Consider the following 23,970-nt stretch of genomic DNA (forward strand, 5'->3'; position numbering starts at 1 on the left):
AGTGGATTGCCCCCTCGCTGCTTCATTCTCACACACCAGTTACGGTCACATGTCAAAACAGGTACTGTTTTAGTACAATTGACTTTAGGGCCCTTTTTGACCCTACATATTTTGACTTTTTTCACAATATTTTTTTTCCCATGACATGACTGGAATGATCTTAGATGGAGCAACCTACACGTCCCTGTCACTAATGCCAAATGCCCGAAATTTCTGTACTTTAAACCATATCTGGGTTCAACCCTCAAGGGACATGGTGGCTCTTCCTAAATCCTTTTTTAGTTTTGGGTAACTGACATTAATAAAAAACCATAATGGGATATTGCCCCAGAGACGGATTGGTGCATCTTGGAGGATCAACCATGCTATTCATCCTTCCTGCATTGGTAAAGGCACAAGTGAGTTGAATTTGAATATAACAGAGAATTGGAGGGTGGATGCACTAAAAAGGGTAAACAAATCTACACCCTGTGCCAGACTTTCAGTTTAAGGTTGTCCACAGGATGCCCTGAAGTAGACAAACATGTGATTGTCTTGAAAAATGCCCTCAGAGGCTGTAATAAGTTTCATGTCAGTGTGACCACTGAATGAGACACATCTGCTCATCTTTACTGACTCATCCGGCCTTCTCTCCCGTCAAAAAGGTGGAACCCTATAGGCTATGTAGCATGGCTAATAAGTGATGAAAGCTTAATTAGCAATTAACATCACATTTAGTCAATTCATCATCATTCAAAAGATCCATAACCCCCTTGGTACACTTCTCTGAAACAACCAGTGGGGACAATGCCCCCGCTCAAGACTTGGCAGGAGCAGGATTTGAACCCACTGGCGGCGCTTACAGAGGCTTTCGGCTCGTTCTTGCACCCCTACACTACCAGTCCTGGTCACATTTTGGCAACTTTGATTTTCCTATTTAACCTTGAGCATGCGAGTTAAACCTCAAAACTCTTTTTAAATGCTATTTCCACATGTGGGCTCGAACCCACAACCTTCAAGTGCAGTGCAGGGGCTTATGTCAGCAGCTCTTCCGATGTGCTACTTCACCACACACTGATCAACTGTTTGTTTGTTGTATTTAACCTTGAGATTGCTACTCAAACCTGAAGTAAAGCCAAAGGCTCAAACCCAAGACTGGGCTTGAACCCACAACCTTCAAATGCAGTGCAGGCTTGTGGCAGCAGCTCTTCCGCTGTGCTACTTCACCACACACTAACCAACCCTTTGTTTGTTGTATTTAACCTTGAGATTGCTACTCAAACCTAAAGTAAAGCCAAAGGCTCAAACCCAAGACTGGGCTTGAACCCACAACCTACAGTGTAAGGACAGTAGCTCCTCAGCTCTTGTGCTGCACTACCTCACCATGCACAAATTACATTTTTGTTTCTCGTATTTAACCTTGAGACTGCTACTCAAACCTCAAAACTCTTTCAAAGCAGACGTGATGTCTGCATGAAGGGGCATGAACCCACAGCCTCAGACAGCAGGTTGCAGCCCTTCAGTTGTTCCCTTGTGCTATTCAAGCACATGCCTCATTGTGTCCGTTTCTCATATTAGACCTTGGGAAACCTCAAAACTGTTTCAAAGTTTACAGTTTGAAGCCCTGACTGCAACCAAACCCTCCTTCTAAGAGAGCAGGTTTGAACTGAGGATCCTCCACACTTCAGCTGAGTCATAAGCAATACAATCCAAAAAAACAATATTTACCATGAATGTGTAATATCACGGTGCAATATAATTCTGCAAATAAAACATTACAAGTGAAGGGAGCATTAAGAAATATATCAGATACTTCATCATTACATCACACATCCTGGTACTTTATCATCATACTTCATCATTACATCACACATCCTGGTACTTCATCATTACATCACACATCCTGGGACTTCATCATCATATTTCATCATTACATCACACATCCTGGTACTTCATCATTACATCACACATCCTGGTACTTCATCATTACATCACACATCCTGGTACTTCATCATTACATCACACATCCTGGTACTTCATCATCATACTTCATCATTACATCACACATCCTGGGACTTCATCATCATACTTCATCATTACATCACACATCCTGGTACTTCATCATTACATCACACATCCTGGTATTTCATCATCATACTTCATCATTACATTACACATCCTGGTACTTCATCATTACATCACACATCCTGGGACTTCATCATCATATTTCATCATTACATCACACATCCTGGTACTTCATCATTACATCACAAATCCTGGTATTTCATCATCATACTTCATCATTACATCACACATTCTGAGACTTCATCATTCCATCACACATCCTGGTACTTCATCATTCCATCACACATCCTGGTACTTCATCATTACATCACACATCCTGGTACTTCATCATTACATCACACATCCTGGTACTTCATCATTACATCACACATCCTGGGACTTCATCATCATATTTCATCATTACATCACACATCCTGGTACTTCATCATTACATCACACATCCTGGTACTTCATCATTACATCACACATCCTGGTACTTCATCATTACATCACACATCCTGGTACTTCATCATCATACTTCATCATTACATCACACATCCTGGGACTTCATCATCATACTTCATCATTACATCACACATCCTGGTACTTCATCATTACATCACACATCCTGGTATTTCATCATCATACTTCATCATTACATTACACATCCTGGTACTTCATCATTACATCACACATCCTGGGACTTCATCATCATATTTCATCATTACATCACACATCCTGGTACTTCATCATTACATCACAAATCCTGGTATTTCATCATCATACTTCATCATTACATCACACATTCTGAGACTTCATCATTCCATCACACATCCTGGTACTTCATCATTCCATCACACATCCTGGTACTTCATCATTACATCACACATCCTGGTACTTCATCATTACATCACACATCCTCGTACTTCATCATTACATCACACATCCTGGGACTTCATCATCATATTTCATCATTACATCACACATCCTGGTACTTCATCATTACATCACACATCCTGGTACTTCATCATTACATCACACATCCTGGTACTTCATCATTACATCACACATCCTGGTACTTCATCATCATACTTCATCATTACATCACACATCCTGGGACTTCATCATCATACTTCATCATTACATCACACATCCTGGTACTTCATCATTACATCACACATCCTGGTATTTCATCATCATACTTCATCATTACATTACACATCCTGGTACTTCATCATTACATCACACATCCTGGGACTTCATCATCATATTTCATCATTACATCACACATCCTGGTACTTCATCATTACATCACAAATCCTGGTATTTCATCATCATACTTCATCATTACATCACACATTCTGAGACTTCATCATTCCATCACACATCCTGGTACTTCATCATTCCATCACACATCCTGGTACTTCATCATTACATCACACATCCTGGTACTTCATCATTACATCACACATCCTGGTACTTCATCATTACATCACACATTCTGGGACTTCATCATCATACTTCATCATTACATCACACATCCTGGGACTTCATCATCATACTTCATCATTCCATCACACATCCTGGTACTTCATCATTCCATCACACATCCTGGTACTTCATCATTCCATCACACATCCTGGTACTTCATCATTACATCACACATCCTGGTACTTCATCATTACATCCCACATCCTGGTACTTCATCATTACATCACACATCCTGGTACTTCATCATTACATCCCACATCCTGGTACTTCATCATTACATCACGCATCCTGGTACTTCATCATTACATCACACAACCTAGTACCTCATCATTACATGTTCTGGTACTAGTTAATCATCACACATCCTGGTACTTCATCATCACACATCTGATCACAAACACGTTATAATCTGGTGCTGCACCCTGTTTTTTTCAGCTGAAGGTTGTCAGACTTCTTCACGTCTTCGTCCTCCTCGTCCCCATCCAAATCCTCCCGGTACTTCTTGTCCAGCTGATCGGGGACCACGTAGGTGTAGAAATACGCCATGAAGGAGAAGATGAAGAAGACGGCTAGCAGCAGGCCGGCAAACAGCAGGAACTCTTTCCACTGGATCAAGAGGTCAAGAGGTCAAGGGTTAGGGTGGGCTGGGAGAGGAGTCAATAATCCAAACCCAACTTTTTTTGATTACAGTAGTTTTAGAACAGGAACAACACATCCCGATCCTTCATCCTCATCTTCTCATGGCGTCTTACCTGTTCAAGCCCCGCCCCTTCAGCCACGATCAACACGATCACGTTGCCGAACGCCACGGTGAGCAGCCAGCCGGCCTGCAGCACCGACTTCATGTTGGCTGGAGCCTGAGGCACAAACACACAAGATAGATAACACTTCAATAGGTGATTCATTCATCCCTCCAGGTACTTTTACCTGTAACACAGTTTCATTTCATTGAATTATTTCAGTCACATATTTTTAACATAATTATAAGATATATATAATACGTATATGTTGTATAGAAGCAATACAATTATTAGTAATGACAATGAAAAAATACAAATAAGATTAAGAATGCCAAACAAGTGAAATGATTAAGAGATAAATCAATATAATAATGTTAATAGTAATGGAGAAAAAAGAAGGAATATATGTAACGATAAGAATGGAAAGGATCTGATAAAGAAGAGGAGTTATTGAGGGCTGGACCCGGACCCCCACTGACCTGCGAGTAGGAGAACTCCAGGCCCGTGATGGAGAACATGACCTCCCCCATGGTGAGGAGGACGTACTGAGGGATCTGCCAGGCGATGTGCACGTCGTTGGCCTCCACGTCCTCCATCTTGTGAGCCACCACCTTTCCTGCCTCCTGAGGACAGAGGAGACACAGAGAGTTCCGTCGGGGTCAGAGGTCAGGGGTCAAAAGCTGAAACGTGGACCAGCCTCCCGACCTCGGTGAGGACGACAGTGTACGAAGCTCCAAAGTCCAGCAGGCCCAGGTCCACGTGGGAGCATAAGTCCGGGGCCGAGCAGCAGCTCACATCTGGATACCTACGGAGATAGGAAGTGAGGAAGATCTCAGGAAGAGGAAGTCACCTGGTAGGAAGCAGCTGGTTCTGGAGGTTTAAAATTAACGTCAGAAGATTTGATGAACACAAAAGAAGTGAAACAAACCTGTTCACAATCACATCGGTACGTTCTGCTTCGTCATGAGGTTTAAGGAGAAGAAATATGATGATGTCACAAGGTTTAGACTCATGCTCACCACATCGTCTCAATTATATCCCATAATACCCCCCGAGGGACAGGAAGTGGTTCCAAACTCACCAGCCGCGGTCCACGGTGCTGTTGGGAGACATGCTGAAGCCAGAGGTCACGTGGAAGGTCAGCGCTCCCACTGTGAGGTTCAAGCTGTGCGGCGCCGCGTTGAGGAACCTGAGGAGCCACAGGAGCTCCTGAGTGAGCAACTTATGAATGAACACATGAATGATTAGAAGCCTCCTTTTACCTCAGCAGAGGATTCCCGTCTTCGTTCTTCTTGATGTGGTCCGTCACCTAAATGATCAATGAATGAAACAGTTAGAGAGTAAAGTTGTTGAACTTTTATTTCCACTAAAAAAATAACTAAATAAAAAGTAGTTAAACTGATTGAATAAAAACAGGTGTCTTAAAAACACTCGAGGGGGAGATTTTAGGTGAGAAATTGCTTCTGTTAACAGGAAGTAGCCATAAATGGGCCGAGGAGGACGTCTCTGTTAGAGACCTGTCAATCAGCGTGTAGGACCCGGACCAGAGGAGTCTCCCCCTGGTGGGCATCAGAGAGAATGCAGCTTTAACACATGGCGGCGCCCCTCACCGGTGTGCAGCTGACCCCCGTGGCGTCCGGGTACAGGATGAGGCTGTAGGCCTCCCGCTGCTCCGGCCTGAAGCTGCACTCAGACGGCCTCCCGTTGAAGCTCAGCTGGAGCTTCAGCTCGTCTCCGGAGGCCGAGAGGGTCTCGTATGAGGGGGGGTCCTAAAGCAGGGACACCAGATGGTTCAGGGTTCGACATTCAGACCCCGTGGACCTCCTCAAGCCTGATGTCTTCAGAATAATCACCTTCAGTGTTTGTTGTTTTATTGCCTTAAACTCTGGAGTGTAAACTCATATCATGTTCATAAACTACTTTATTACCTTTGTACACCCTGTAATGAAACTAGTGAACTAAGTTTTATAAAGAAACAATGGTTGAAAATTCTATTTGTTTTAATATTTACCCCACATGAACATTTTGCTCCTTGTTGAGTGAAGAAGTCAATGTTATACTTCTAGCTCTACAGCCTGACCTTTGACCTCCATGCTGACGCACAGCGTTGTGGGTCACGAGTAGACACGAGTAACCCAGTGTTTGTTGTTATGGTTACCTGGAGGCGAGGGACGGGGTCCGGGAAGGCGTCGCTGCCGGGAACCTTCAGCATCACGTTGCCGTCCGCGACGTTGATCACCTGCAGCAGGAACCTCCCCCCCGGCGCCGGCTCCACCACAGACCTCTGCACACACACACACACACATATATATGTATGTACACACACACGCGTGTGCTGGGTGTGCTTCTTTGACATCACGGCGGCGGGTCGCAACACACCACAACGTTCACCTCCACCAGCGTCGCCGCCACGAAGGCCAGCGCCGCAAAGATCATCCCGGTGGCCATTTTCCTCAGAGGCCTGCGGGGGCAAAGAGTCGCTTTGAAGAAGAAGAAGAAGAAGAAGAAGAAGAAGAAGAAGCAGAAGTCGCCCTCATTGAACGCGTGTGATGTCACAGCTGAACTCAAATGACTCCTGAGATGTGGTCATATTTCACATGAACACGTCACCTTGAGCTAATGCTAAAGCTAATGCTAACAAGGGGGCTACTCACGTGATGTTGATCCTGCAGAAGCCGACCAGCGGGTAGACGAGGAGGTCGAAGACAGGGATGAAGAGGAGGATCAGCAGAGCGTTGAGCATCTGGAGGGGGGGTCACAGAGGTCACAGTCACTAAATGCTGCTGTTTGAGACTGACCTCAGATCTGTGCTGCACAACATTGAACAGCGAAGTTAAGAAAACAATATTTAAGATCACGATGAGACGGCCGAGGACATTTTATCGATAAAAAGTGGGATTTTATTGAATTTAGAGATTATTGGAACGGTTTGACAGATATTTGCATCCATTTGAAGAATATAATATATGATATTTGCAAATATGACCTACTTGCAGCTGGTCTGGCTTAATAATGAAGGAGTCGCCCTGAAAGACAACAAGAGGAATTCAACTTAACACCATTTAAACATTAACCACATGTGGCCCAAATGGCCCCATTTAAAGTCTTTAACGGGATAAACGTGACAGGAAGTGCTGAGTTTGCACAAGTTTAGGACCGTAAACATATCAAAGTCTCATAAAGAGAAGTGATGAAGCGCTTACTAAAGCCATGTTCATCCTGGTGGCTTGAAGCGTCCAGCGGGAACCCTGCAACACAGAAACGGACACCGAGCGTTAGCTTTAACGTTAGCTTAGCATTAGGCGCCGCTAACCACAGCGGACCGGCCTCCTGTGGAGATAAAACAGATTTTATAAACTAGCGACGTCATCGTGAAGCTTCTCAGAAGTTTTCTGAGTTTAAATAAGTAAAATATGCGTTGTCTCATTGGTCATTTTCATACTCCACAGGGTGCTCTTAAAGAGAGAGTTTAGGATCTTATCATCCCATAAATAAAATCGACAGAAATGAAAAAAAAGAAGGGTTCCTAATGTTTCACAAATAAAATGAAAAGAGCTTCATGTGGTTTGTTTGGTCCTGAAGGAGGTCATCATTCCTGGGGAGGGTCACCGGTATTCACGTACCTGCTGGTCGAACAGAGCCCAGAACATCGGCAACGGGATGTAGAGGACCAGAACCCTCAGAACCATCTTTATCTCCTGGATCAGACGCCTCTGCGAAACCACAGCGGAGGTTCTCTCTCAGACACCTGTCACAGGAGATCACCTCTCCTAAAGGAACCTTTATCTGGTTTTGAGCCTGGTGAGACGAGACACTACCACCCTTGTCCACAGGGGGCGCACTAGCAATGTTACGTATGAATGTTACCGAGTACTTCTCCTCAGACCAGTCCAACCAGTGCTTCCTCTTGGACTCGGACTTCGAACTCGTCCAGCGTTTTTTGATGGCAAACTGTAAAAAAAAAACGAATAACGGGAGTGTAACCACGACGTGCAGCAGATGGAAGAGAACCAATCGTGTGCTCCGATGGGAGACCACTCACTCCGATGCAACTGCAGACTTCCAGCAGGATGTTTCCCTGAGGAGGAGTCCTCTTGTACAGCACGCTGCCAGACATGAACACCACTGCCACACACACAGGAAGAAGAGTTAGGAGGAAGAGTCAGCAGGAAGAGTCAGCAGGAAGAGTCAGCAGGAAGAGTCAGCAGGAAGAGTCAGCAGGAAGAGTTGTGAGGAAGAGTCAGCAGGAAGAGTCAGCAGGAAGTCGGGAGTCAGGAGGAAAGGTTTGGAAGAATGAAAAGCTAAAAGGAAGAATCAAGAGGACATAGAGACAGCAAATATGTTTAGAAGAGAGCTGTCAATCAGCGTGTAGCCCCGCCCTAAAGCATCCCCTGCTCTATGGCCCGTTTGACTCTGGGTCAGTAATAAAACCCGGGGTCCTGCTATCTGTCCATCTGTCTGAGGCGATAACGTCTCCAACTTGTTGTCCTGGTGAGCGCTCAGCTGAACAGGGTGGAGAGGATCAGAGGGGGGGGGGGGGGGGGGGGGGGGCTGGGGGGCTTCTATTGGCAGCGGCAACGCACTGTCTGACTTTATGCAAACAGGGAGGCCTCTCTTTGGGAAATGTCCCAGCTCATCTGGACACTAGTCTTTGTGTTTCCTGAAGGCATAACTATGAAGTGCTGTAATTTATGTTTCATAGCTGTGTGTCGCAGCTTTAATAAAAACCAAAACGCTGATGGGAAAGAACCAACTCCATCTGCATATTATCTTTATCAGATGTGCGAAGTAGCAAAGTACGTAATTTTTTTAAGGCCCACCTCCTAATTGCCAAGGCATCCGCTGCTTTATGGTCTATTAGAGACCTGTCAATCAGCGTGTAACCCCGCCCTAAAGCATTCCCTGATTTATGGTCTATTAGAGACCTGTCAATCAGCATTAGGCCCCGCCCTAAAGCATCCCCTGCTTTATGGTCTGTTTGACTCTAAATGGACCATCATTCACTAAATGAACATCATACTGCATTGAAGAAGACTAGAAACTAGAGATTGAGACCATAAAGTCATGTTTACAATGTTTACTGAGGGAATTAATCAAGAGAGAAGTAGTCATTTTCTCATGGAGGTCTATGGGACCAGAGGAGTCCCAGAATGCACCCTGTCGATCACCTCGAACTAACACTCACCCAAAGCTACGATCATCAGAATAGCAGGAACCCCGAAGGCCAAAGCGTAGCAGTCACCTCCGAAACACTTCACGTCTCCTGCAGGACAACGACCATCATTAGCATCGTTAGCATTGTTAGCAGCATTTTCACTTTCATCCTAACCTTCCTCTTGTGTTGGCTTTCCGTTAGCATCTCTTATGCTAAGTATATATATATAAAAGGCAAAATGAGAATCCCCTTTTAAATCATAGTGAAAAAAATGAAGTGGTTCTTTGATGCAGGAGTCCATCACCTCTCAGGATTGGCGTGATCACGGTGGACAGCAGGCTGCCGGCGTTGATGGACATGTAGAAGATGGAGAAGAACTTCTGCCTCTCGCTGGCCTGCAGGAGGTCATCGAGAGGATCACGACCCTTCTGGGATTTGATCCTTTTAACTTGAACACATCCTCAGCAAAGCTGCATTAGGTACGTCTCATCGCAGTTATGTTTTTATCATAAGATCCTCATTTTTACCTCTTTACTAAGATTTAATAAAATATCAATAAATCAATAAAGAAAAACACTGACCATGAGGAACGTCGATAACTATGAGAATAAATATGACAAATGAAGACTTTAAAGTGAGTGTTCGATATCGTTGAGTCATTTGATAACAAACTCATTCTAATACAAATCCATTAGGTGTGATTAGTAACCATGAACATGTAACCATAGAAACGTTTTATGTTCATGTACAACAAGTATAATTATGAAAAGATAATAATTATAAAGATGAAACTGTTCTGAGATCGTTGAATGAATCTGGTTTGAAGTGAATCCCTTTTTCTACATATTTAATTGCTTTTTTTTTCATGTTATCAAAAGCCCTCTAATTACACGTTTTATGCATATTTAAGATTCATATCGTCACTACACAGGAAGTGAAGCATCTTACGTGTTCTTCGTCAAACTGGTCGCCGCCGAACGCCGCCACGCAGGGTTTGATTCCCCCGGTGCCGATGGCGATGAGGATCAGACCCAACATGGACAGAGAGCTGCCGGGAGTCAAATACAGACGTATAGATATATGAATGTTAGGCTATCTGAGATAAGATGCTACCAATCGATGAGCCAATCAGGGAAGGACACCTGATTCCTCATCGCATTCATCTGATTTACAAAGACAAAGAAACATTTAGGATATTTTTACATCTGAAACAAGGGAAGAAATGATATTATCAAATGAATTGATTGACTTCATATGTTCTGGTTCCAGGAATCTGATGAACGTAGTACAGTAAAAACAACTGTATTTCTCTTGAGTAGTACAAGTGTCTGAAAAATGTGATGAATGTCTGAATCACGGCAGTGACTCACATGTGCACGTTGACATCTCCCACCGTGGGGATCGCGCCCACCGACTTCACCACGTGGCCGACCACGTAGACCAGGGACAGGTAGATGATGGTCCTGAGGACAGGTAATATGAGAAAAACAATCTCAAAAAGAAACTAGACAACTTCAAAGAGACACAAAACACCCTCAAAGAGACACAAAACAACTTCAAAGAGAAACTAAACAACCTCAAAGAGAAACTAAACGACTTCAAAGAGACACAAAACAACTTCAAAGAGAAACTAAACAACCTCAAAGAGAAACTAAACGACTTCAAAGAGAAACTAAAAGACTTCAAAGAGACACAAAACAACTTCAAAGAGAAACTAAACAACTTCAAAGAGAAACTAAACAACCTCAAAGAGAAACTAAACGACTTCAAAGAGACACAAAACAACTTCAAAGAGAAACTAAACAACCTCAAAGAGAAACTAAACGACTTCAAAGAGACACAAAACAACTTCAAAGAGAAACTAAACAACCTCAAAGAGAAACTAAACGACTTCAAAGAGACACAAAACAACCTCAAAGAGAAACTAAACGACCTCAAAGAGAAACTAAACGACTTCAAAGAGAAACTAAACGACCTCAAAGAGAAACTAAACGACTTCAAAGAGAAACTAAACCACCTCAAAGGGGGGGTTGACTCACTTGAACTTGCCCAGCCAGGAGTCGGCGATGAGCGCTCCCAAGATGGGGGTGAAGTAGCAGAGGCTGCTGAAGGCGTGGTACACGGCGGTGGACCGGTCCTTGTCCCAGTGCAGGTAGGTGAGGAAATAGAGGGTGAGCACGGCTGTGACACACACACACACACACAGTCATTACACACTCGGAGCCACAGGGGGGTTATTAAGGGATTTAAGAGATCTGATCAGTCACAATGAGTCCTGGAGGAATGTGTGTAATCACAATGTCATGAATATTAGTTTGATGATTAAAAACCACATGGTTGTCACGCATATTGTGGTACCCCAGGGTCATGAAATACTTGTGTATCTCTAAGAGATGGACTTTTTAAAGACCAGCATAAAGACTTCCTCATGTCTCCTGTAGAGGAAGCGTTCTTCTTCATGTCACTCCGACCTGAGGAACTCTTCCCTCTCCATTGTTAATGATTATGTTGACTTTATACGTTCTATTGAATCCTCTCATAAAGAGTAAGAATGAAAAAAAAAACAATGAAAACAATTAAACATCTGTCGTCTCCTCCTCCTGAGACCTCTTTCTTTAAAGTGTACTATGGTTCCTTGGTTCTACCTCTTCATGGGGAGCTCCTTACGAAGTAAGCACGCCGCCTTCATTATGAAAGCCGACTGAAGTCAGGTGACAGGCAGACACTTGAGGTCCCGTGACCCGTTAACCAGTTAAACCAGCAAACCCTGGAGACCAGAAGCCGGTTCCCCATGAGAGACCAGAACTGAGGAACCAGACGAGGTCTCTAAGGGGGGGAACGGACCACAGGTTCTGGTACCTTTCATGCCGTAGTAGGAGAACCGTTCGCAGAACTCGTTGACCACGATGAAGCAGATGCTGGTCGGGTAGTTGGTCCCACATAGTTTCTGTAACAGTTGTTATAGTAACAGCATCAATTACTTATATCACTGCTTTCTTTTGTCACCATCAGTAAAGCGAGGAGGCGGAGCTCAGTTCAGTGTTCAGATCATTGTGTTGCCCCCCCCCTAAAGCATCCCCCCCTTCATGGTCTGACGCTAAATGGACCATCATTCACTAAATGCACATCATGCTGCATTGACGAAGACTTGAAACTAGAGACTGAGACCATAAACTCATGTTTACAACGTTCACTGAGGGAATAAATCAAGAGAGAAGTAGAGTCATTTCCTCATAGGCGTCTATGGGACCAGAGGAGTCGCCCCCTGCTGGTCACTACACAGAATGCGGCTTTAATTCATGAGCTTCTCTTTAAAGCAGAGGTCACACACTGGTGGACCAGACCCAGAAGCCTTCCCATCCGGACCAAACGCTAAAAAGACGGTTAGTGCCATTCAATTACACATTATGATCTTTTGGACCTCTGAGTTGAAGACCCTGCTTTAAAGGAACACACGTTGTCCCCTCGGTACTCCTCAGTAACTCAGTGTTCCTCCTGCATTCACACATGGAGCCACAACAGAACCACGTGATCGTGTTTACGACCTTCTCAGAATGTTTACATAAACTAACGGAAGTTGTCCTGAAGCGTAAAGCTTCACCAGAGCAGCCGTGTGAAGGAGGATCACGTGAGGTGGACGCTGGAGCGTTTACTCAGTGGAGAGGAGCAAATAACTACATGTTCCCCAAAGTTTGGCAGCAATGAGCCTTTAGGAGAGCCAATCAGAGGGCTCCAACCCACCAGCAGCATCGGTAATGCCCTAAAGAACCGGATCACGCAGACCCGGTCCCGGGGGACCATCGCACTGAGTCTCGCGTGCTCGGTTCGTCCACGTCTGCAGCCCGATGAAACTTTTCTTACGTTTTTTTGCGGTGAAAAACAATAAACCCGTTTAAACAGAGACGGCGGCGCGCGCTCTTACCTTCGCCATGTCTCCGCGTGCGTGCGTGCGTGGAGCTTCTGAGGAGAAGCTCAGTTAGCTTCAAGTTAATGTTCCACCACCAAGAGATGTGCTGCACGGAGAGGAGCTCTGTGGGAGGGACACTATATGGAGGGAGAGGGGGGGGGGGACACCATGGAGGAGGGACAGCCTGGAGGGAGAGGGGGGGACACCATGGAGGAGGGACAGCCTGTAGGGAGAGGGGGGGGACACCATGGAGGTGGGGGGGAGAAAGAGAGGACACCAAGGAGTGGGACACACTGGAGAAGGGACACCATGGGGGAGGGAGACACTGGAGAAGAGACATCCTAGAGGACGAACACCCTGGAGGAAGGACACACTCGGGGAGGGACACCCTGGAGGACAGACATCCTGGAGAAGGGACACCCTGGAGGACAGACACCCTGGGGGGGCTGGAGGACACTGGGGGGTGGAGGGGCATGGTGGTAACAGGTCACGGCTCCTTCTCTTGAGTAATATCCACATTTCGAAGCTCCATGTAAGATTTTAAAGAGTCAAATAGTTGTTTCATATTTAGAATGATGACATCATGAGGCTACAGGTGATGAAAACATGTGTCTCTGACTCCGCCCACAGGACCACTGCCTGCGCTTAAAGAGCCAGGGTGTGATGCAGCCTATGAGGATGGAGCAGTGTGATGGGGAAGTATTTAGTATTCAAGTATTTAAGACCACGTGGGGACCAAAGACATTCATCAAGTGTAAATCAGAGCAGAACAAGACACAACATGACTAAAAGAAGACAGAAAGGACTAAAACAACACAAAACATGAAGTTAGACCCCAAAGACACCAAATAAGCACAAAACATCTCAAATTCACGAGAGGCTGAACCCCTTCAATACTTCAACATACCCGTTAATCAACAATAAAACCAACAAATGAAGATAATCTGAGATGAGAAACATCGGAGTGAATTAATAAGGCCTCGGTAAAGCAGGTCTGTAGATCTCACTCAGTCATCAGAAGAGCAGCTGTTGTGCTGAACGGTAAACAAGTGACGTGAGTGTAGTCCCCAACAGGCCACTAGAGGGCAGTCTCGTTCTACTGAAAGACCTGGTGACCTCATCAAAACATTAAAAACTGGAGGAGCAAAGGTCACCGTTTACAGATAAACATCATTTACTTTGTTTAACTTGCGATATTTTATGAATTATTGTTGTAGTTGTAACATTTTGTCAGGGTTTATACTAATAGTGACTTATTTCATTGTAAAATTGAATTACCATTACATTGTTTATTCTATGATATTTCGTTCTAAGATGATGTCATTCTTTTATTGTTATTGTATCCATTACTTTGTGTGAAAGTATTGAGTCGAGTTCACACATTGGTTTGGTCTTTTAATAGGATTCATTGACAATAAGAAGAAGAACACGTGTGTTCTTTGATCCTTATATACATACACACACGTGTGGAGGCAGCAGTACAACAGTTGTGGGGGGGGGGTGGGGGGGGGGCAGAGTTCCTGCGCTTCCTTGGACACTAAAAAGGAGTTTCTGCTGAGAGACGTCGCCCCTGGAAACCAGAAACTAAAACAGCTCCTGTGTGAGACGTTGAGGGTGAAAGGGTTCATATTTACAGGAACGACCTCGGTAAATTCATCCGCATTCATGCGCTCATCCTCCGCCGGTCCACAAACTGCAGGTTGATGTTCGTGGCGGGGCACAGGAGGGTCCGCGTGATGGGCTTCACCGCGGCGCCGGCCGGGTCTGGTCGCACCTCGAAGTGTTGCATCAGCTGTGGGAGGAGGAGACGAGGAGGAGGAGCTTATCTTTGGCAGCAGGTTTATTGACCCGAGGAGCTGCAGTTAATGATTTCTTTTTCTTCACAACAAACACTTTAATGGGCTTCAAGTCTTTGGAATTATAAATATATATTCAATTTTCCTATGCAGACTCTCTACACTCTGCAGTGTCGTTTCCTAAGTCCTCATTAACTCTCCTAACCATGCTTCCTTGGTGGTTAGGAACAGACGTCTCCAAGCGCTTACCCTGGAGAGCAGGAGGTACATCTCCAGCTCAGCCACACGCCTCCCCAGACACGCCCGGACCCCAAAGCCGAACGGCACCGAGCCGAAGGGGTGCAGCCGGGGCTTCTCCTCGCCACCGCGCAGCCAGCGCTCCGGCAGGAAGGAGTGGGCGTCGGGGAAGATGCTCTCGTCGTAGGACACGGCGTAGTGGCACAGGTGGAACAGCGTCTGCAGGGTCCAAGGCGGGTGTCACAATGAGGCACATGACAAGTGAAGTGAAGTCTCACTCACTCACGTTTTTGGGGAAGAGATGATCTCCCACCACGATCTCGCTGTCCACGGACACGCGAGCGTTTCCTGGCACCACGGGATACAACCTGGTGACATCACAGAGGGTCACATGAACATGTGACTTCAAACTGAGAACCTCTCATGTCTCACCTCAAATCCTCACGTTTCATTAAAGTTCCTCTGGTGCAGTTTGTCAAGACAGACTTCTGCTCTCAGATTGTATTCACGGATCAGTTTCTGTTCAGGCTACAAGCTTTAAAGCTGCATTCTGTGTAGTGACCAGCAGGGGGCGACTCCTCTGCTCCCATAGACGGCTATGAGTTACATGCTGATTGACAGGTCTCTACCAGAGACGTATACGCCATCTCTGCGTCCTCCTCAGTCCATACAGGGTCACTTCCTCAGATGGTGACGACCACATTTTGACCTCAAGGACCTCGGTCCTGTTCAGCCAGAAGACACGTGTCTCTCTTGGTGAGGAAACATTTAGACAAGAGAAGTCTCTGACCGGAGCGTCTCTCTGATGACGGCCTTCAGGTACGGCATCTGAGCGATGTCCTCGCTGCTCGGCACCTTGTCCCCGGGACAGACGCTGATCACTTCTTGGTACAACTGCTCTTGGATCTCGGGCCGCTTGGCCAGTTCGTACAGAGTCCAGGCGATGGTGTTAGAGGTCTGCAGCAGAGAGGACACGTCTGAATTCATGTGTTAGAGACACAACAGAACCACAAAGAGACACATTAGAACAACAAGGAGACACGAGGAGACCACAAAGACACACAAGAGAACCACAAAGAGACACAATAGAACAACAAAGAGACACAATAGAACAACAAAGGTCACATTAGAACAACAAAGAGACACAAAAGAACCACAAAGAGACACAAGGAGACCACGAAGACACACAAGAGAACCACAAAGAGACACAATAGAACAACAAAGATCACATTAGAACAACAAAGAGACACAATAGAACCACAAAGAGTGAGGAGGAGACCACAAAGAGACACAAGGCGAACACAAAGATAAGATAGAAACACAAACAGACACAATAGAAACACAATAGAACCACAAAGAGACACGAGGCGAACACAAAGATAAAAGATAGAAACACAATAGAAACAGAGACAACAGATCCATAAAGAGACACGAGGCGACCACAAACCGACACAATAGAACCCCATAGAGACACAAGACCACCACAGAGAGACAATTACAAAGAGACATAAGGCTTTCTGTGTCCGTGTCCCGAGGCTTGTTGGTCCCCCAGAGGAACATGTGAAGTCACACACACACACACACACACACCGTGTCGACTCCGGCCAGCAGGAGCTCCGTCATGCTTCCCAGGATCTCGGTGACCGTCATCTGCTCGCTGAGCAGGAGGTGCGTCAGGTACGCTCCCTCCACGCTCTGGTCCAGGTGAACCTTCTCCTGGATCTCGTCCATCTTCTGCTGCACCAGCTCTTCAGCTACGAGACACAGAAGACATGGCATGGATAAGACTGAAGGAGACACAAGATCGGGTGAGTCAAATGAGATAAACTGAAAAGAAGGGGAGACATAGGACACCAGAGACTGGTTTATCACGGGACAACAAGCCCTCCACCAGAACGTCCACTAGATGACAAAAGTGGACTTTGAGCGCTGGAGTCTCGTGACTTTGAGCTGGTTTAATAAAGCGTTTTATGAGGCCTTTATCAGGAGAAGCTCAGGGCTCTACTGTGGACATCACACTCAGGAGGAGAAGCTCAGGGCTCTACTGTGGACATCACCGCCTTGACTCACCAACTTTGAAGAGGTGGTCCCAGGCCGCCACAAACTGCTTCCAAAAGGGTGTGTAGGGCCAGAAGGACTTAGGGATGAGGACGAGGATGGGAGACAGACGGAACATCTCCCCCACGGAGAAGATGAACTTCTGGGTTTCCTCAGGAACCACCTCGTTCATGCAGCCCATGCGGGTCTCGAACAACACGGAGCAGATCCCTGAGTTCAGAGGAAACCATCATTACTGGAATTGTTTTCATCATTAGGTGGCTGCAAGCTTCTGAGGGACAGGCCAGGAGATCTGAGTAGACAAACTGAGACATGTGGACTCCCTAACATCAACAAATGAGCGATTACAGGACGTTCTACTGAACAAACATGAACGCTGGAGTCCTGGCTTCGTTCTAACAAAAAGAAAAAACTGTAAAAGAATAAAGAAACAATGTGGAATCAAAGAACAAATGATGGACTAATAAAAATAAGCATTTTCATAGTCACTGTTTATACATAAAACATATAGGGTCATACATATAAATGCATATATACCTATAAACATCCGATAAATACACAAAGATCTGCCATGTGGTGCTTTGAGAAAAGGGTCAAAGTCCACGTGAGGGACCTTTGGACCGCTGGTATCTAATCGGACGTCGAGGTCAGAGACAACTCCCTGAAACATCTACCGAGAACCTGGATAAGGCCGAGCGATCGATGAACGCTTTGAACGGCCTCCAACGTGCTCCGAACGTACAGGAGGAATATACAATATATAGAGAATATAACAATGTATTATGAATAAATACATGTGTAATATGAATGAATGTTCTTTTACTAGGAAATAGATGTTCCTGCCCTCTGCTGACCTTCAAAGGCGAACTTGTAGAGCTCTGCCGTCAGGTCGTTGACCATCAGCCCCCCCCCGCCGGTCTCCCTCAGCCAGGCGGCGCGGCGGATGAAGTCTCCCACCACCTCGTTGATGGTGCAGGCGTAGGAGGACACGTGCTTGGGCTTCAGCATCCGAGGGTTCAGGATGCTGCGGATCCGCAGCCACTTGACCCCCATCCTGCAGAAAAATAAACATGTGATCTTCCATCACATTTAAAAATATGCCAAAACAAAAACACATTGCAGGAAGCAGATGAAGTGAAAGAAAAAAACACAAGCAGGGCCTTTGAAGCCTTCAGGAGCCTCCATCTCACTTCATCCGCCGCATGGCGTCAGGAGAAGAAGAAGCAGTGAGGCCGGATCCCGCAACCCCCCCCCCCCACCCCGGGCTCACCCGACAGGTCGGACGGAAAGGGTTGAAGCTGCTGGAAGCCGATCTGGTGTGTGTGCTGTGTCTCTGAACCATGTGACCTCTTCTCAGAATTTAGAATTTGTTGCCACGTGCGTTACACATGAAAATGTTTTGGCTTTATTCAAAACACCATAGAAAACATTCAAAAAGTAGGCCACTGCAGCCGAGAGGCGCAGGACGTGAACACTGAGTAGAAGCAGGACGGTTTCCTTCTTCTTCCTCAAATGGCCGGTTGGGAGGGTCTGGGGGGGGGGGGGGGGGGCTAACAACCAGTGCTTCAGTGCGTCCAGCAGTTTGTGTACTTCCCAAAGCTTAGTCCTAAATACTAAGTAGGCTTCCTGCTCATTGTACAGAGGATTCCACTCTGAAGCAGCAGGGGGCTTCACTCACTCCGTCAGGGGTCCGTGGGCCTGGTTCCGGAGCTCCCTGTAGCTCCTCCAGTGGGGCATGTCGCTGCGGACCGGGAGCCTCCCCTCCTGCCTCAGGACCTGCTCGATGAGCTGGGCGCTGGCCACGTTCACCACCACCAGCGGGCCGTACTTGGACTTCCACAGCGGCCCGTAGATCCGTCTGTGCTCGATCTGTCAATCACACGTATCGGGTCAGAGGAACCAGCCCCCAGACCAGCTCTAACACACCTCTAACACCCAGGCTGTACAACACCCTCCATTAAAGGATAAATCATAGAGGGGACTCCTTCAAGAAGAAAACAGGGCATTAACTTCGCAAAGAATGAACTCATCTTTCATAAGATTGCTTTTCTAATTTGTTCAATCAACGCCCTGTTTTTAAACATTTCACATAGAAATCACGTTATATATCATCAAAAATAAAAAGTATAGATGTGTCTGTTACCGTGACTGTAACTATGGTAACACACAGTAGATGTGTTTGTGACTGTAACTATGGTAACACACAGATGTGTCTGTGACTGTAACTATGGTAACACACAGTAGATGTGTCTGTGACTGTAACTATGGTAACACACAGTAGATGTCTGTGACTATAATTATGGTAACATACAGTAGATGTGTCTGTGACTGTAATTATGGTAACATACAGTAGATGTGTCTGTGACTGTAACTATGGTAACACACAGTAGATGTGTCTGTGACTGTAACTATGGTAACGCACAGTAGATGTGTCTGTGACTGTAACTATGGTAACACACAGTAGATGTGTCTGTGACTGTAACTATGGTAACACACAGTAGATGTGTCTGTGACTGTAATTATGGTAACATACAGTAGATGTGTCTGTGACTGTAACTATGGTAACACACAGTAGATGTGTCTGTGACTGTAACTATGGTAACACACAGTAGATGTGTCTGTGACTGTAACTATGGTAACACACAGTAGACTATGGGGCTGCAGGAAGTATCGGGGTCATTCGCCGGCTTACTTGCATCTGCTGCGTAGTTTGGAAATATCCTTTGACAAAGAGCCAGTTGAGGGTGGTGAGCAGGCTGGGGCCGGCCAGCTGCTCCATGGTCTTCAGGGGGCTGCTGTGTGCCGTCACGGTGGAGGAGGTGGAGGTGGATGCGTGTCGGTCCCCGTGAGGCTCGGGACTCGTAGCCACCGCCAGGCTCCGGATCCCACGGCGCTGCAGCCGCAGGCCGAGGCTGGCTGTGCTCCTGCTGAGCATGTCCTACAGGAGGGGGGGGGGGGGGTGTTACAGAGCGTGTGGAGTCTGGTCCGGGCCTGGAGGCTCCGGTGCGTCTGTGCAGAGATAATGAGCTGTGACGGGCTGCGGATCACAGCCGGGCTTATGAAGCACCACATGCATTTTGATTGGCTCAGCTGATGTGTCACTGTACTCAGAGACGTGCTCGGGCAGAGGAGAAGGTATGCACTTATTTATACAAGCAGGTAAATAAATAACTGAATAGATGCAAGAGGAAGGTCCATGCAGACAATAACTGGCTGGGGATCAATAAACTAAATAACTATAGAATAACTTTTCAAAGTAAAGGTCCAGAAGATCATAATATGACGACTTAGTGTGAATAAATAGAAGAATAAAGTTGTATCAACATCTGTATGTAATCAACACACGAGTCGAAAAAATTCTGGATGATTCTAAAACTCTTTAACAATATTTATTAGCTGTGTGTGACTGCAAATATAAATAATGTTCTCTCAATTAACGAAATAAAAGTAGGGCTGCATTTAAAAATATATAATGAATAAAATGTGGATATGTCTGCATGTTCAAATAAAGTGCAAAAAAACAAGAAAAAACAGGAAGATAAGCTTTAATTTCCCCTTTTCTGCTTCACAGTTGGACTTTACAGTCTCAACAAATTATAAATAATAAATCTAAACTAATTTTAACAATTAAACAATTTAATATAATATATATATTTATATATTTGTTTGGTAAGTGGGAGAATTAAGATCTAGTGTTTCCAGACCTTTAAACATGTACCTGAATGCAGGAGTTCATTGAGCCTCATGATGATGTTTCTACGGGTTCTGAACATATGAGACACTGGTTTAGTGCTGCAGTGGGAAGAATGAACAGAAACCAGTCTGTCCATTAAGGACTAAATGCTCTACTTTTGCTATCCTCATTTGTTCCTCATTTGTCTCACCGTCCCTTTCTCTCACTTTCTTCGTCTCACTCATCTTTTTCTCAAACGTTGCCATGGTTCTTTACTTCCTTCCGTCTTTTTATTGAGACTTTAGCTGTGTCTCAAGTCACTAGGCTGCATCCTTGTAGCCTACAGCCTTCGTAGACCTGGGCTGGTCCTCATTAAATGAAAAAATAAGTTATAACATAGTCTTATACTGAAAGAGTGATTATTGTCTGTATTGAAGTAATGTGAGAAGAAAAGGGTGATTCAAAAGTTGTCTTTTGCAGCTGTGTGAAGGAGGACATTTTCACATGAATGCTTGAACAAAGGAGCTCTGTTACTCCATCTCAACCTCGGTTATAATCTCAACTTGGTTTACAACATTTCATACCTGCCACTGAGGATGACCTTCATGTGTGTGAATACCTGCTTGTGTATTTGACCTCCTGCTTGCAAGCAATAAATGGACTTTTGTAACTTTGAGCATTCGTCAAGACTCTGTTTTATAGATGAACCCAAAATAAAAGTACAGATAAACAAGATAAACTTCTTCTTTCATTTAATTTAGGAAGATACGCTTCTCCTCCGGAGCATGATATATTTCAGGCTGAGAGAAGAACATTTTCCGGTTTTTAAAAAATTAAAATCAGTTAATGTAGAATACTTCACAAATTTAGAATTACTTTCCCGCTCCATAAAACACAACTCAATGTAAATTGATGGTAAAATAAATGAAGCTTTTTTCAAGTCACTCGTCAATTTCAACAAAAAGTTCAAATAACAAAACCTGTAATTATTACTTGTCAACTCATCCACCGAGGGAGCGGTTTCTTCTACTAGATCGATGCAGGTCAGGAGAAAAGGATCCAAAGACTCTACAAAGATGAACGAATCATTTCCGGTTCCTTGAACAATTCCGATGCGCTGAGGAACCGAACCAATCTCCCGTCGTTACTGCAGAGTCCTTGTGAGGTTCAAAGTGAACGAATTGTTCACGACACATCACGAACAAACGTTCGAAAGTGATGCTTCAGGTTCATAACTTGATTGTATTTGTGTTCATAATATGAAGTATAAACTATTTATAAAACCGTCACAGCGTCAACCTCTAAATTGTGAAAGTCTAGTCATTAAAGTGACTTTTCGCTAATAATTAGGGGCGGATACATGACGGAGTTATATTATAACGTTATAACTGAGTTGTTATAACTCGTCTGTCTGCAGTATATAACGTTATAACTAAGAGTTTGTTCTAAAGTCTTATGTGAATTAAAAAACACATGTGAATTAAAAAACACATGTGATTTTATATATCATATTATAACATTTCTATCGGTAGATGTTCGAGTGAATTCTATTACTTACGTTACATTAAGTTCACATTAAAAAGTGAACTCAGCTTAGAGACTTTGCGACACCGCTGATGTCATCCTGCCTGGAATGGAAACATTCGATTGGTCGAGTCGGGTCACGTGGAATGGTTTAACTTGAACGCGATTGGTCTGTGCGTTAAGCCACTACCGTAAAGGCGACCAAAGCTGCGCAGTCAAATAGTGCGCAGTCGCGTTTAAATCACAACCGTCTTTTTGGGCTTTTGGTCCGGATCCGCATGGGACGGATTCTGGGTCCGGATCCGTCCCGATAGTGACCTCTGTTCTAACGTGTTCCCTGTTACCCGGATGTAAGCTAGCGAGATAACTATCTAGTTAACTAGCGTACATTCGCTACGTGGTATCAGACATAGCAGGACAGGTGGGCTTTCAGTCACAGGTGATAGAGAACATAGCCGCCACGTTACCTGTGGGTTTTTGGTGTGTGTGAACTGCTGACGTCACAGTTTGTTTTGGTCGTCGACGTGTCTTCAGGTTTCTCTTGGTTACCAATTATGATTTGGGCCTTTAATCCAGAAGGTAACTTGCTTGAATATGTATTTAGTTTTTGACGCCACAGATCTTATTTCAACCTGCTTGGTTCCCGTAGTGATCTTCTTTCTGTGACGTCACGCAATGGCTGCATCCTTAAGGAGGCATTCGTTGACCGCATACGTCACTTCCGCTGCGACGTTCCGTCGGGTCTTCCGAGCCGGTTTGGTTTGGAGGACACGTCTGGTCTATCCTTTGCATGTCCCAGCATGCAGTGCGGCACAGAGGCCGCTGATCCGACAGCGGGGAGAGTTCACTTTAACTTTTTATTTTATTAATAGAAGTCACTCGAATATCTACTGATTTAAATGTTTATTATAAAATACAACACCACATCTTAGTTATCATAGTAAAATGGCTTGACCTGAACCCCCCTGGGTGCAAAGATGTTCTGCATGTGCTCTTACTGAGGCTGTGAATGGTTTGTACATAGTGAATACTTCATATTATGAACATAAATGGATCACGGTTATGAACCTGAAATATCACTTTCTGGGAGAAACACTTGATTAGATCACGACTCTTTGCGGATTCATTTAGACAATGATTTATCTAATAAAAATATATAGTTTAACAAAACATTAATTCATTACAGCTCAAATGCAAAAATACATCATGAACCTATGGGAAGTACCACAGTATAAAGTACATCTTTTACTTGAGGTCTTCTGTGTATATGCATGGCTTGCATATTTAGTAATAATCCAGTATATCTGTATATTGTGTTTCTATACAATGCGTTTACCTCTTTCAGC

The 23,970-nt window shown here is 44.9% G+C and overlaps 2 protein-coding genes across 2 annotated transcripts; both read right to left on the reverse strand.

The window, feature by feature from the left end:
* Positions 1-1,710: 1,710 nt before the first annotated feature.
* On the reverse strand, positions 1,711-13,489 carry slc15a2 (solute carrier family 15 member 2). The gene is made up of 22 exons (XM_037488042.2): positions 13,352-13,489; positions 12,289-12,376; positions 11,469-11,610; positions 10,800-10,892; positions 10,378-10,477; positions 9,734-9,824; positions 9,460-9,537; positions 8,317-8,399; positions 8,142-8,225; positions 7,898-7,987; positions 7,478-7,522; positions 7,265-7,300; positions 6,929-7,017; positions 6,654-6,735; positions 6,433-6,558; positions 5,885-6,043; positions 5,537-5,583; positions 5,356-5,463; positions 4,980-5,079; positions 4,754-4,897; positions 4,287-4,391; positions 1,711-4,140 (listed from the first exon to the last, which is right to left on the reverse strand). Exons 1-22 carry the CDS (start codon positions 13,358-13,360, stop codon positions 3,937-3,939), a joined length of 2,103 nt encoding a protein of 700 aa, XP_037343939.2. The 5' UTR covers positions 13,361-13,489; the 3' UTR covers positions 1,711-3,936.
* Positions 13,490-14,687: 1,198 nt separating this feature from the next.
* Positions 14,688-23,338, reverse strand: LOC119228466 (sterol 26-hydroxylase, mitochondrial). The gene is made up of 10 exons (XM_037488044.2): positions 23,092-23,338; positions 20,120-20,365; positions 19,106-19,296; positions 18,282-18,481; positions 17,440-17,637; positions 16,960-17,123; positions 16,160-16,326; positions 15,656-15,737; positions 15,382-15,588; positions 14,688-15,128 (listed from the first exon to the last, which is right to left on the reverse strand). Exons 2-10 carry the CDS (start codon positions 20,360-20,362, stop codon positions 15,000-15,002), a joined length of 1,581 nt encoding a protein of 526 aa, XP_037343941.2. The 5' UTR covers positions 20,363-20,365; positions 23,092-23,338; the 3' UTR covers positions 14,688-14,999.
* Between the last annotated feature and the right edge of the window lie 632 nt (positions 23,339-23,970).

Source organism: Pungitius pungitius, chromosome 10 (genome assembly GCF_949316345.1).
Source record: "Pungitius pungitius chromosome 10, fPunPun2.1, whole genome shotgun sequence".
In the NCBI taxonomy this organism is placed as follows: Eukaryota; Metazoa; Chordata; class Actinopteri; order Perciformes; family Gasterosteidae; genus Pungitius; species Pungitius pungitius.

Coding starts and splice junctions, on each gene's coding strand:
- LOC119228466 (XM_037488044.2), bottom strand. CDS start 20,362: ATGCTCAGCAGGAGCACAGCCAGCCTCGGCCTGCGGCTGCAGCGCCGT. Junction 17,124..17,439: donor GGACCACCTCTTCAAAGTTG/GTGAGTCAAGGC, acceptor TGTGTCTCGTAG/CTGAAGAGCTGGTGCAGCAG. Junction 15,738..16,159: donor GTCATCAGAGAGACGCTCCG/GTCAGAGACTTC, acceptor TGATGTCACCAG/GTTGTATCCCGTGGTGCCAG.
- slc15a2 (XM_037488042.2), bottom strand. Junction 7,301..7,477: donor CCAGGATGAACATGGCTTTA/GTAAGCGCTTCA, acceptor GTTGTCTTTCAG/GGCGACTCCTTCATTATTAA. Junction 4,898..4,979: donor ACACTGTCGTCCTCACCGAG/GTCGGGAGGCTG, acceptor CTCTGTCCTCAG/GAGGCAGGAAAGGTGGTGGC.